We start from the raw sequence: 14,657 nt of genomic DNA on the forward strand, positions 1-14,657 counted from the left end.
ACCGCGATGGTGTGTGGCATGGGGTGAAAACACACCAGACTAATTTTTACCCGAAAATTACACTACCGCGGTCGGACAATGTTATTATGATCCCCTATCGTTCGTGGAAAAAATGGCATCTTAAATCTATCTTTTCTACACTTAATCTCTCTAATTTTGTTAACATGATCTCTCCTTCCGCAGTACGATGGGGGCAAATACTTTTTCAACATCACTGCTAAAGAGACCTTCCAATTTACGCGAGAGCTTCTATCTATAATTTACCTTCGCTCCGTGAGTGACTCCCGGCCTAGCTGCTGTAATATTTTGGATACGCTGCTAAGTTTATCATAATAACGTTTTCCAAATCTAGTTCCTCTACGCTGCACGCGATGCAATTCGGCAATAAATCCAACTTCGCGAGGATCCCATTTACGTATATACGATCGTTTATCGCTGTCAGGCAAATACGAGTTATATGTTCGTTTTTAATACATTTCATAGCAGTGGTATATCGTGAATTCACAAAGTTTCGGTCTCTACATCCGACTATATCCTATAAAATCACTCTCGGTATGAATTCCGGGGAGACCCTAAAAATCGTACTCCTTTATCACTTTATTGGGAGAGTATTTTGTGTTAAAAATCCTTAATAGACAAACACTTCGTCGTGGAGATACTGTATATATTATTCTTAAGCCACGAAAAAAATACGCATCTCCCAAACGCTACTTGTTTTCACCAGAAATCGTCGCTTTTCTGTTTCAATTTTTCTCGATCGCGTCCATTGGAAGTGTTGTGAATATCGTTCGCCCAATTGCGAGACCGGAATTCGAAAAGCATTCGGGCTCTCATTTATCCATGTTGCCGAGTAAGCCCTCCCTCACTATTTCATCGTGGTTATTGCACAACCTAACCACTTCTTGTGGGGTGGTGTAACTATTGCGTATGGTGCCCATGTGATTTTCAGTGAAAGAACTTAACTGCTGTGAAATTATGGTAATTTCAAATGAAATAAATGAAGTTTCAAGAGAAGAAAACTTGCTGTTTTATGTAAGTATCAATGTAAACAAAAATCTATTTATTTGTGAATTTTCAATCCGCCCATTAGAATGTTTACAGATCAATTATTTTAAAATCACAAACACATAAGACGGGCGAGTAGGAAAACCTACTTAGGCAGGAATCGAACCCGCGACCTCTGAAGCAGTAAGCGAGGGTGTTAACCTACCCCGATCGCGACTACCCTCCATGAAGTCAGTCTGTCATATTACATGTTCTATCGTTCCATGAGTTAAACCGAATTTAAGTGGCGTGCCAACTTCGGGGCAAATTGATTTAGGAAGCATCTATGAATAGCATCGCCTAGTACCCGGGGAACGACAATGAGCCCTAGGGTAACTGTAGATTGCGTAGGGAGTATTGTAAAGGGTTTAGAACACAGGGCTCACGAATTTTACGATAATTCCTTCAACTAAACTGTTAATGTTTTTGTCCATTGAATGGCTTCTGGCACCTAAATGATGTAGGATCTAGCTTGTTACATGTAGAAGCGTGGATCTAGACATCCTTCACGAACCTGAGTTAATTTCAGAAAACACTTGCCGTCTTTTAATATAATATTCCGGTGAAGAAATTTTGTTTTCTTTTCATTCCTAGAGTTTTGGTAGATAAAATGTTAATGATTAAGAAAACTAAAAATAAAAATTAACGTTGGATCTACAACTCTTGAAAATTCCTGAAAGGCCTTTCCCGTGTGCTTTAATTGAAAATAAGTAACAAAATGATGAATTTCTGTTGGTATAATGAAAGGTAATCCGGAAATATTATGCGGAGAGAGAGTACAACATCATTATAAGTATTTTTCGATAATTTATCCAGAGAAACTTCCCTAAAGCTCTGTTTTTCCCTTGCTAAATACTACTGGGTAACGTCTGGAGAATATGTAATCTTATATGGGAATTCAGTTAATTTCTCCGCGATTCATTCTTAATATTTTTTCAAATCGTTAACTTCTGTTGCACCCGTGAACGTTTAGGTTAAGTTGTTATTCCATGAGGCCTCCGTTTGCGGTCCTCATGTGTGCGGCGGTCCGAACGCATGGATGTGGCCATTGAATAAACTGTCCACTTTGTCATTATTCCATGTCTTTTGAAGGCGTGATGATGGCCGTATAACTCGACCGAAAAGCATCCGAAACCAGAGTCGGGTCTTGTTTTTGGGAGGGGTTTTTCTGTGCCTCGGGTAGAATTGGGTGAGAACAGGCGTGGGCAGTTTTGATTCTTTAGCGTCACACACGCCTCTTAGGTTAAATGTCTTGGAAACATCTTTTTTTTCGAAAGCAGCGGGAAGAGTGTTTCCAGCTACAGCTTTTAAAATTCATTTTTTTTTTGCTTTTCAAAGAACCACTTTCGAAAGCGCTCCGGGCATTTTTTTGATCGTAGCAACGTTGCAGCTCAGCGTCGCGACCAGTTTGAAGGGACAGAGGCCTTTTAATTCCAACGACGACGTTTCTGGGAAGGCATTTACGGAGTTTGGATTTTGAATGAACTCTGTGATCTTAGTTCGTTGGTCCATTAGAGTGATGAAACTAACACCCATCCATGCATGGTACGTGAATTGATAAGAACTGAAAGCGCTATATTTTAAAAGATGTTGGATTTTTGCTATCTCTAACCCTGAAGTTACTATCCCGTATTGTCGGTGGGAAGAAGGAGTCCTCGAGTCTGCCACCTGTGGTATCCATTTCCCGAAGTTTATATTCATGATCCAAGCGACCATTGTACGTTGGAGTGCGGAAAATTTGCAAGACCTCGGCGCTGAAACATGCGGCTCTGAATTTATTTATTAAATTCAACCTAGCATTGAATCGTCTTTCTTCTGATGATTCCCAACCCAACTTCATATATATATATATATTTCTATGACGATTTTCGTAAGTTTTTTTCGAAACGGGCTGCCCTGCATTGAACCCTCTCAATTTCCGGAATGAGGCCTTTTTCAGTCGGATCCCAAACTCAACATTAAATCTTCAGTGATTGTAACACCTTGGTATTTTACCGTATCAAATATTTCTAGGGTAACTCCGGATAGTTTTTAAACAAATCCCGTTGATCTTTTAAATAAATATATCACCAAAAATTTCTTATGATTCGATGACAATCCCCATTTTGTGCACCATTTCGCAATGCAATCTAGATCATTTGCTAGTATTTAACGATCCTCATCCCCAGATATATCCCGATAAATCAATGTGTCATCCGCGAACATCCTAATCTTACTTTTCACTTCGCTATTCAAATCGTGCACAAAAATCAAAAAGCAACGGCCCGATTACACTTCCCTGGGGTACATCTGACGTCCCTCGTAAGCTATCAGAACTAGCGCCATCAAGGATTACCCTCTGTTCCCGCTCTGACGGAAAGTCTTCTACCCAATTTATTGCGTTCTTGTTTAGACCTGCGAACTTCAATTTACAAAAACTATTAACTCCAAGTTTACTATGGGGAATCTTATCAAATGCCTTTTGAACATCCAAAAATATCGCATCCACTTGCCTACCACTCTCACCTGATAAAAGTAAGTCATGTGTAAATAATCCTAATTGAGTCTTGCATGAACGAGTTTTCCTGAATCCTTGCTGATCGATACTTAAAATGTTAATGCTTTCGAGGTATCTCAGTGTCGAACTGACGATAATATGTTCCAAAATTTGACAACATATGTAAGTGGGAGAAATGGATCTGTAAACCGGGGTCCCTTCTGTCACCTCTTAAAAATAGGCGTTATTTGCGTGGTTTTCCAATGCTTAGGGACTTGGTACTCTGTGAGGGATTCGTTAAACATAACTTAGATATACTGGGCGATGTTAGGAACTAAATTTTTAATCACCCTAACCGGTATATTTTCTGGACCCGGGTATTTTCTGGGTTTAATCTCATTGAGCAATTTGACGATTCCTTGTTCGTTCGCTGGTATATTTGCTATGGGTTCAGTATGTATCGTTTCTTGGAGATACGCGGTAGCAACATCGTTCGTGAAAACGCTTTGGAAGAATGTATAAAGAATATTAGTTTTCCCTCACTGTCATTGTGAATGATATTGTTACAATCCCTTAAGCAAGCCACGGTTTGCTTACCCCCTTTTACTTCCCTTCCATTTGACCAAAACGGTTTAGGGTCAGTGTCCAAATACTCGCGTGGGACTTTACGTTTAAAGCCTTGTAAGGCGCTACGTAATTATGCTTTGATTTTCATTACCCTAGAGTGTAACATTTTCTGCTTTCGAAGGGGTTTTCTAACGCCTTGATTGTACCGCCTGGGATTGCGATTTGTTTAAACGTACTTTATAGGGATGAAATCTGTGATGCCTTTTAGCATAATATTGAAAAATTGTGTCTGGAAACTAAAAAGCTTCTTCCACGTTGGCATGACTCAAGCGCGTTTTGAACTCGGGGAGTGAATAGTTTAATTGATTGGCACAATTTTCAAAGCCTGCTTTATGGTAATAATAAATATTTCGTTTTAGTCTAATACTCTTTTTGATTGCTGCGTCGAAGTTGATATGAACAGATTTATGGTCACTCAAACCCTCGTCATTAGCTACCTTCATGATACGCTCTCTTGTGTTCGTAAGAAATAGGTCTAATATGTTATTTCCACGGGTGGGTATGCATACTGTTTGATGAAGGCATTTTCTCTGCAATAATTTTAATAATGAATTACAAGAATTGTTGATGGAACGGTTAGCCTATCTCGGAAGTGTTTTGGACCAAAATGCTCTAAGTAGTAGGGGCATAAGAAGAAGAATTGCATTGGGCAAAGAAGCTTTCACAAGGAGGAGGGAATTGACTATAAGTTGTGTAAGTAAGAAAACTAAATTGAGTAAGCAAGAAAAGATTTGTTAAAAATTTGATTTGTGGCGTGGTTATGTGTGGCGCGGAAGCATGGTCATTGAAGCAAGATAACAGGCGTAGATTGGAGGATTTTGAGATGTGAGCTTGTTGAAGGATGGAGACGATTAAGTGGACAGAAAGGAAGACAACGAAGAAGTGCTGGGCATGCTGAGGATGTGAGAGGGAGAGATTGCTGTGAGAAATCAAAAGGAAGCAGGAAGGATGGATTCAGATCGTTTTGATTGGGAATGAGAGTTTTGAATACCGTGATAGAGGGGAGAACGTTGGGTAAGCGTTAAAGGGTTTGGAAAAGGATAGTAATGTTGGACGGAATGACAGGACGAAGGAAGTATGTGGAATGGGAGAAGTGTTTATTTTTAGCTTCGAAGATCAGGTTCTGTTCTCTTATGAGAGGCAAAGAAATGTTTACGTTGCTCAGCCTGCTTCCACCTAAAACCTACATCAAACGGTAGAATTCCCATTTTAAAAAATCTCATCTTGATATTTGTTTGTTTTTCGCCTTGTCGCGTCAGTCTAATTTCGTGCCTACGAATTCGGGTCTGAAGTGTTTGGTACGTATTGGATGCAGAATAATTGGTTCCCGGGTCCGGACCACTTCTCAGCGACGAAATGAGAACAACTTTCAGACAGGTCCGACGTCCTTGCCCGGAGTGAGGACCACTCGCGAGGCTGACGAAATAACTGTTGATTGGAGATTTGTTTTCGATGGTATTGTCATCGTTTTAATTGCCTCTGAGAAATTAAAATAAATAAATAAATATACATAAATAAATAAATAAATAAATATATATATATATATATATATATATATATATATATATATATATATATATATATGCGAAGAATGCATTTAACTCGATAAAGTAGCCCAGTGTGTTCAAATGACCGTAAGCTATTGCAAAACAAGTAGTATTCATTAAGTCCTTCAACTAATTCTGAACTTCGTCGTCATAATCGAGCGGCAAACAGTCCAAATACTTGTGTTTGCCTATTGCAGCTCTCCTCCCTGACCACTTCCCCGTCAAGTCTATTCCTTTATTCATCATTTCTTGCGTTTACTTCTCCCACGAACTGGAACTGTCCTTGCCTGCACCCGTTGTTTTTCACTTATTAATGTTACTCCGTCCATAACATCTATCTCCCTTCGTCCCATAACATATTCAGTAGGTGCCAGTGAGAAAAGTAAAAAGTACAAGCTCATGGAAATTACGTTTTAATGGTGAAACTGATCGAGATACAGCAATAAAAAGTGCGGTATATCACGAAGTTATTCACTTGCAACATTGCAATTCCACGAAGTGAATTTGCATACAGTCTCCTGAATGCATCTTCCATTATCTTTGTATGTGTGTTTGTATGCAAAAATTTCAGAAGCATAAATACACGTTACCTTCCATAAATGTTTAATAGTAAATCATTGTACCCAATTCATTTCATTCGATCAAATGAGGACAATTTTTACTATCCCAGCCTCCCCACAATCATTTTCAAAATTCATTCCAAATATTTCCGCTAATTTCTACAGCCCCCGCCCCCTCCGCTTATGAGAGAAAGTTCATCTATCAAGTTTTTACAAAAAATAGCGGTACGATTATCTGCTAAAACAGGAGAATCATTGTACTTTGTGTATACGTACAAAACCAAAAATGTACGTGTGTTACATTTTTGAAATTGCGTGTGAAAGGCGCAGTCGCCATATGAAGACCTGTTATTTCTGTGCTGAGCTATGTATGCGTGTGCATGTAAAATATTTTTTATGAATATTCTGTATTGGCATTCCATTTTGATATGGATTATGGGTGGGAATGCACCCATTTTTACTGTTCGTGTTTTTATCTTTTATAATGTAAGGTTTGTAAAAATTTATCTATAGGAGCTGGGTAAAGATTTTGTGTATAAGTATATGTTCTTATAGTGATTTTCCAGTTCTTCTGTAGCGCTATGGCCCGGCGTGGGCAATGGCCTGCAGCACCAATTTGCTCCAGCGTCCTCTCCTTAATCTCTTCGGCCCTTCTCACTCCAATTCTTCTAAATATTTCCAATTCGTCATCCATCGTCCATATTCTTCCAGGTCTACCCGTCCTAGTTTTTATAGACCAATGCCTTTGGGATTTTCTTGGCCATCAATTATTTTCTACAATGGGCCCAGTCATCGTATTCGTACATTCGCTCAGATATTTAAAATTCTTATGGCACATTAGAGTTTTAAGATTTCGTCTATTTCCTGGGTGTATCTTATTCTCAATGTTTCATATTTTTTTAACTAGCCCATAAAAATGTCGTATGATTTTTTTTTATTTCTCCAGTACTTCTTGCTCCCTTTATTTTGCTATTGTCCAAGTATCACCTCCATGTGCGAAAACAGGTGTAACAAGTATCTTATATATTTTTATTTCAGTATTACGGCTGATGAGTTTCATTTTCAATCAATTACTATTCCCATAGTATGCCCTATTTCCTGCTTGTGTTCTATCTAGGATTTACTTGCTCACGCACCCATCTTTATCCATGACTTTACTCAGATAACCTAAACTTCAATGTACACAATACCCCCGCAAGCTTCCGTGAGTGTGCGTGGCGGTGGGGCGGTGGTTGATGAGGTGAAGATGCGAACCCAAGTGAATGGCGTGCGTCCAAGGTCTAAAGAATAAATAAAAGTACTTGTGGATGGATAAAAATCTTTATTTGGGCGAAATTGAGACCATAAGGTCCCTTCTTCCATTTAACCCTTCGTCAAATACATAACAACAACAATAATAATAATAATAATGGGAGGAAATATAAAGCGATATAAAAAAGAAAAAAAATGTAAGTTATATACATATATAATTAAAGAAATAAGCACAAGAAGTAATTTTATGGGAAAAACCTAGGGAGTTAAGACATGAAGACCCTAGTAAAAACCCACGCAGGAAAACACACAAAAAGAAGGGGGGTGCGAAAAACCTGCGAAAACTCTGCAAGACGGTAAAAAATAAATAATAATGATAATAAAATAATAATGAAAAATAAATACATAAATATATATATATATATAACCGTTTGAGGAACAGTACAAAACAATATGGTAATGCACATACAATATGATATACAATGGAGTACAGTACAATAAATATATATTATTAAAACTTACACGTACAGATAGACAATGTCAGGTGGCACCCAAGTCCCAAATATTATAATCAAATTTGCCCTGGAAAAAAATAGCATGACATAAGAATAAACAGACATACATAATAAAGTAAACTAAGATATCATATGTTTTTAAGCTAGGTGAAGTGGATGGGACGAGTCACCTCACTGGCTGAGGTTATTCGCATCCGTCATGAGGGATAACTATGTGAGCCATTTGGAAGAGTAAGGACGGAAGGACGGGTAAAGAAGAATAAATGCATCGACGGGAATTGGCTTGATTTTGGAGAAATCCACGCTGGGGGTCAAGTCTTCGCCTACCATTTGGTCGACCCAACGTGGCGTACAGATGACGACCCGCGCGGCTATGACACACACTACACGGGGGGAAGTGAATCCATTCTCTTGTCGAGAGAGTTCAATATATCTTCTCTTAGACAAATCCCGTTCCTCTTGGCTAACTGGAGAGAATTTCAAGTGAAGTGCTCGGCCTGTGCAATAGCAATCGCCGGCCCCGGTGGCGGCGGGGTAACGTCCTCGTCTGCCATTCCAAGGGTCGCGGGTTCGATTCCCGCCTGGGTGAGTTTCGCTCCATCTAGGGCTTGGGTGTTTGTAAATGTGACCATTGTTATCGTTGTTAATAGTTCGATGTAAAGGCCAAAATGTGCTGTTTTCGGACTTATACTGAATAAATAAATAAATAGAACACTCAAATGCTTGTCGCCTCTCTTTGAGAGCGAGCCAATTTCTCGGTCTGATATCCGCTCTATTCACTCTCATTACTATTTAACCCATTTCACTAATATTTTCCACGCTTGCCAGGTGCAAGCGACCTCACCACACTGTTTTTCTGCATTACAAGTGTATCTACAATGTATATGTTTGGTTTATTATATTGCTTCAATGAATAATGCAATGCGAGTACTTAATTACTCGGTCATGTGGAGCCAATTTATAGCCACAATGGTATGCTTTTCTATGAAAAATAATTCGATATTCATTGGAACCTCGTACTGCGAGAGAACTGTATAGACATTGAAAACATCTCATTATAAGAGGGCTGATTGTATTAATATTGTATAAAGTGATCATGAATTTTTTATTTCCATTTTTTGTTGTTGTGCAAAACTTTAATATCATGTCATATTGTTAGCTCAATGTGTGATGCATGTGTGGCATTTGTTTCCGTAATTTGACTCTAGTATTGTGCCAGCGCGTCTGTCGGTGCAATTTCAAACATTATGTTCAGTTTGCCCACGCCTGTTTCTAATGCCGAAAAGCGCTAACCACGAAGGTGTTTCTTCGCATTGGGGAACAGTAAAAGATCGCATGACTAGGTCTGAGCTGTAGGGAGAATGAGAGGCACACTTCGCATTGATTTTCGTGATATATGATAGCGGAAGAAAATATCAGTTTCATGTTTCAATGCTAATAATTTTATTATGTTCTTCAACATTTTCAGGTAAGGAGTCTCATTTGACGGGCTCATTTGACACTCCCCAAAATTTTGGAAGCATCTGTTTCGCGTTCTATTCTGGCCTCTTCGCATACGGCGGTTGGAATTACCTTAACTTCGTCACAGAGGAGCTACAGGAACCGCATAAGTAAGTTTCCTTCACCCTGCTTCCCCATTGAAATAATCATTACCTTATTCTCGAAGGCAGGAAGCAAATTGTCTATCTTTCAAAGCCTTGGTTTTCGTTCCTCCAGTAGTATTTCCCTCCACTCTTGATGATTTAATAAATAACTCAATACAAACCGCTGGAGAAATCATCCTATTATTCCCAGTTAATTTGGCTTAATGGAATCACTCGCCGTTAGGTTTAGTATTAGTCGAGCTCTACTCTCAACTGTCAAACCAATCATCGGGTTGATAATTGGGGTAAAGAATTTATTTGATGTACTACTTCCCCTGAAAATATTCCATTAAGATTCCCAAGAGCGGACTTTACTTAGCTGTCTTATTGTAAAATTCTGCGATTAACTCCCATACATTTGCGTTTAACCACGAAAAATAATCTGCGAGGGGCATTTACATCTAATATATTAACGTCTTGCCTATGAATATATAATTGGTTAAGAAAAAAATTCTGGCAGCGGTGGGATTCGAACCCACGCCTCCGAAGAGACTGGTGCCTTAAACCAGCGCCTTAGACCGCTCGGCCACGCTACCAACTGAAAGTTGCGGTCTGAAAATATAAAATTCTCCGGTGGTGAGATTGCAGATTTGTTTCGCGTTTTCACTCTAGTTTACGCAATAGCGTGATTCTTTTTTCTCTGTATCGCCGTTGGCGGTCACGGACCCTCGCGTATACATCGCTTAAATAAAAGTAACATACGCCGTATGGATATCCATGATTACGCCGATGCATAATTACGATTCTAAACAATTTTACTGCATCCGTTATTATTTTTCAAACCATTGATCATCATAATTACAAAATGGATCCAGGAAGCACCTGTGATGCTTGAATAACTGTCCTCTTAGCTTCTCAAACATTTAATTTCAAATAACATTATGGTAGACTGGGGGAGTGGTCATGATTCCCCATAATGGGGATCATTACCACTCCCCCAAAGCTCGCTCGCTGTCCTTACTTTGTTCCACCCCTATATGGTCAGTTCATGCTCCATTTCCACTACAGACGTGCAGACCGTCGTATGCACACACGTAGGCATACAACGGTGTATGAACGCAATTTCTTACGAGCGTAACCTACAGTTCCAAACGCTGGCACTGACGATGTTAAGCACGGATGGAACCTGAACAAGGAAGTTTGAATGGAATTGTGGTAATTGACGGAGACCTGCGAATTGGAATAGATTCAGTTGTTTTATGACGAGGTAGTGGAATTTTATCAATTTTTATAATACAGGCAAAAAGTCCAGAAATATTGCCATCATTGCGGTTATCTAATTTTGTTGTGTAATTAGAGTAAAAGTTTCTGGTGTGATGAAACGGAGAGAATTCTTATTAAAAAGGGATTTAAACACTGTTTCCATTATATAATACATTTTGAAAAAGGACTCTCGTTTCAGCTCAGAGTCATTCGTAGGTACAAGACACGCCATAACAATAATATGTTTTGTGAGTGTTCAAACTAGTTCAGCTGTTCTGTAATAAACCCATTGAAAGTAGTCTAGCACAGTCGTTATGCAATGTCATCTTTAAGGGCAATAATTAGTTTTTCTACTTTCCCAGGTCCTCTTCGTTGCTGCACACTACCAATTATTCCCATTCAGCGTATCATTTGCCTATTATTTGTGTACAGATTTCAAAATACATTCTAATATTCTTTTGATATCTATTTATCCTGCGCCACGCCCTACTTAATGCAACTTTAACAATAGTTAACTGATGGTATGTGGATATATCCAGTGTACTTTCAGCTTATGGAACTTGTTTAAGTTTTCCGGCACCATTGCAACGTAATATATACGATGTACACATTACGTTGCCTTTACTCTTCTGAAACATATCTCTATCACAGATGTACAATTAAGTATTACAATTTTTATATATTCAGTTTATTTTTACTCTAGTATCATAATGTGAATTTCAATCGCATTCTTTTGATGAAGGGTTAACCATGAACTAAAGCTTTATTATTAAGTAAAGATGCGCAAATATACAAATAAAGAAATGAATTTTGAAAATTTCTTTTGTAAATTCAGTTTCATTGTAATTTACTTTGAAAAAATCTTAAAAAGGAAAAGAAGCAAAATCTAGGCATTGGACGTGCTTCACTTCCGAAATATTTTATCTGGTTTTCATTTGTTCGTGACATATTTTAGAGATAGGAACACTGAGTTGAGATGGTAAGCAAAAGGCTGTACAAAAGCCCGTTGGGCTGTTACGTTGGTACGTACGTCAGTAGAACAAACTGGGTAATCGGAACATTGGTTTTGATATCGAAGCACTTATCAGTAGATTTTTGCAAAGAGTACATCTAGACGTGTAGGTTCAATTTTTACATTGATTTAAGCGATGGTTAAAAACAAATAGAAAATTCGGAAACTACTAAGGTGATTTAATATTATTTTCTTGAATCGCTTCAAGATCGTAACGTACACATCCCCATAATTCCAAAATCCAGATCTACCTCCGCATTCAGTTCGAAGCTACCAAACTTCTGACTCGGTCTTACCATTATTCTACTCACAAATAAGTAAATAAATCAAAGCGAGATATTTCGTGGGTCCAAACGTCCAGCAGACTTTCTCCTGCTAACCGAAAGACATTCTCTATTTCTTTGAGCTCCCTCCCAGGCCGTCTCTGAAAAATAAAGAAAAAAACGAAAATTCCCACCTTCACTGGTGGGCCGTTGCATCACCATCCAAGCTCTCCAGCTTAACGCTCCGTTTCGTTTTGTATTTCCTTCGCTCACACCGGAAGAAGGAGAAGGAACAAAGCATTGCGCAAGCCCCTGGGAGATCAGTCCCTGACATTTCACCCATTTCCCCCGTCTCTCACCCCCTCCACCAGACGGTTCCCAGAAGAGCCGCACCCTCCCCTCCCGATATGCCCTCTCCTCCTCCAATCGACGCGAGCTCACTCGAATAAACAAAACAATCTTGTGTCAAAGAGCCCTCGTCAACTCGAATTACCCTCCCTTCGACCGACATCCGAGCAAGGAGATCCTGCCTCGGTTCTTCGGAATCGAATTATCGGTGCTTCCAATCCCCGCTATTCCCCGCGACACCATCCGTGGCGCTGAGTTTTTCCCTCGGCCATCATCTTCGTCTTATTCCCTCCATCTTCGTCGGAGAGAAAACCCCGGTGTTAAGCGACCCCTCCCGGATCGATCGTCCCGGCTAATGAGGTGCCATTAATCAATCCGATTCCCTGGGGAATGGGGAAAGATTTCACCCTCGCTCGTCACCTCACAGTTTCCCCGCGGGGAAATTTCGACCGGGATTGACCACGTGAAAGCGCTCAGGCGGGCGCAAGCGGCACGCCTGAATCATCGTGAGGGCAAAGTTGACCAGGATATGGGAGGGTTGTGCCTACCCGACATGAAGAATTCTAGATCAAAACGCACGATCCATGTTTTGCTGAACGATAGAGTCCACATTTTGGCTAATATTCTATGCGTACACATTCATTAAGCTGCATGTCTCAACGGGCGGTACAAATTGTAGACCGCTTCCAGAGATTGCAAAATACTGAAATGTGCACAGGTCATTCCGCGAATGCATCCATGTTTCGTTTCGGATTTTAAAAACAGCGAAAAATCGATCTATAGAGCTGGGACTTTGGCTCTAAAGGTCTTTTTACACTATGCTTATTGCAGTTACTGAAATCATGATGATCAATATTGGATGCGAACTATGCACTAAGTCTCGAATGAATCATTTTACACGATCCAACTCTCCTTTCGACTTTCAATATTTGCGCATGCGCGAACGCTTTGTTTTGATTTCGTCGTCGACAGTGTTTACGCTTGAATTCACATTAGCATTAATCAGTCGTCATGTCAGATTCCATCCGTAGTTCTGACGAGGAAAGGACTGTCCTAATAGGAGCAATGTCAATTGCCAAACGATTGCAATCCCTAGGATGGGATAGAATGAAGAATTGGATTTATCTGTTGAAATAAAGAAATAAAGGATTCGTACAAAAATAATGTTGATTCCGGCGTAAAAGTCGGTAGTCTCTAAAAAAGGCCCTGCTCCTCTGTGATTGGTAGTTGGATGAAAGAATCCGCTAGAAACAAGCATCTTCCTTATTTCCTTATCATCATAAACAAATCAAAAAGTGCTTTCGAATGTGATTTTCCTGTCGATTTCGTCATCTTTTCGGTGGGGGTAAACTTGGCTGCGATGTCGTTGCCCCCTCCTTAGCTCCCCGTAGTGTATTGACCCTACCCACTTGCAGAATGCGATAAATCTTCAAGTAATTGTTAATTACAATTCATTAACTCAGGGGGTTTGTGAGCTTAATCATTTTGTGGCCTTCCAGGCTAATTAGTTTTGCATAAAACAAAGCAAATTAGCTAACAAAAAGCATTGTAAAATAAGTCCAAATATTAACAAAAGCTGTTTTCTGATGTGCCCTTTTTACTTTTGTATATGATTAAAGTCCTGCGGCCAAGCAGCCAGCCAGGTTCATTGAAAAGTTATGATATTAAAGCTTAGTCACGAGCGACTTGGGGATTTAAGACTCATTTAAATTACGATGACTTGCAAGTTTGATGGGATACTTTCTCCTTTAATTACTTCTCTCACCTACAGGCCATACAATTTATTTCCAAGTTATCCTGCATTTTACGCCTTATGGTAGTTTCCTACGTCCTGGTTAGCGATCATGCTCCCGTTACTTCATTCCTCTGCTATCGCGGAATCTTTCTGTCTCAATCAGTTTTTTTACTATTTAAAGTTGTCTTGGCTGTTAAAATGATATTTTCCTTCCTTCGCTACTTTGAACCTGAGCGTTGAATTTCGAAAATACGACAATCTTTAAAAGTGCGATGATCCGTTAAAATTCTCGTGCTAGATTTCCAAAGCACGATCTTGGAGTGGTCGGGAGCGAGGGAAAACGGAGTCTTTATCTACAGAGATTAATCGAATTGGAAGTCTCCATTCCTCATAGAGATATTTTTCCAATCCAATTTTCGCTTCGGAGTAATAT

The 14,657-nt window shown here is 39.4% G+C and overlaps 1 protein-coding gene and 1 non-coding gene across 3 annotated transcripts in view; one reads left to right on the top strand and one right to left on the bottom strand.

Annotated features, from left to right (window-relative positions):
- JhI-21 (Juvenile hormone Inducible-21) overlaps positions 1-14,657 on the top strand; it is a 115,471-nt gene that overhangs the window by 63,620 nt on the left and 37,194 nt on the right. For both annotated transcript variants that reach the window (XM_071592019.1, XM_071592020.1), the window contains exon 5: positions 9,489-9,630. In XM_071592019.1, coding sequence (XP_071448120.1) covers positions 9,489-9,630 — 142 coding nt within the window. The remainder of the gene's footprint in view (positions 1-9,488; positions 9,631-14,657) is intronic.
- On the bottom strand, positions 10,118-10,199 carry TRNAL-AAG (transfer RNA leucine (anticodon AAG)). The gene has a single exon. It is a non-coding gene; the product is annotated as a tRNA-Leu (tRNA).

The sequence above is a fragment of the Hetaerina americana genome, unplaced genomic scaffold (genome assembly GCF_022747635.1).
Source record: "Hetaerina americana unplaced genomic scaffold, ioHetAmer1.1.p SCAF_5, whole genome shotgun sequence".
Lineage (NCBI taxonomy): Eukaryota > Metazoa > Arthropoda > Insecta > Odonata > Calopterygidae > Hetaerina > Hetaerina americana.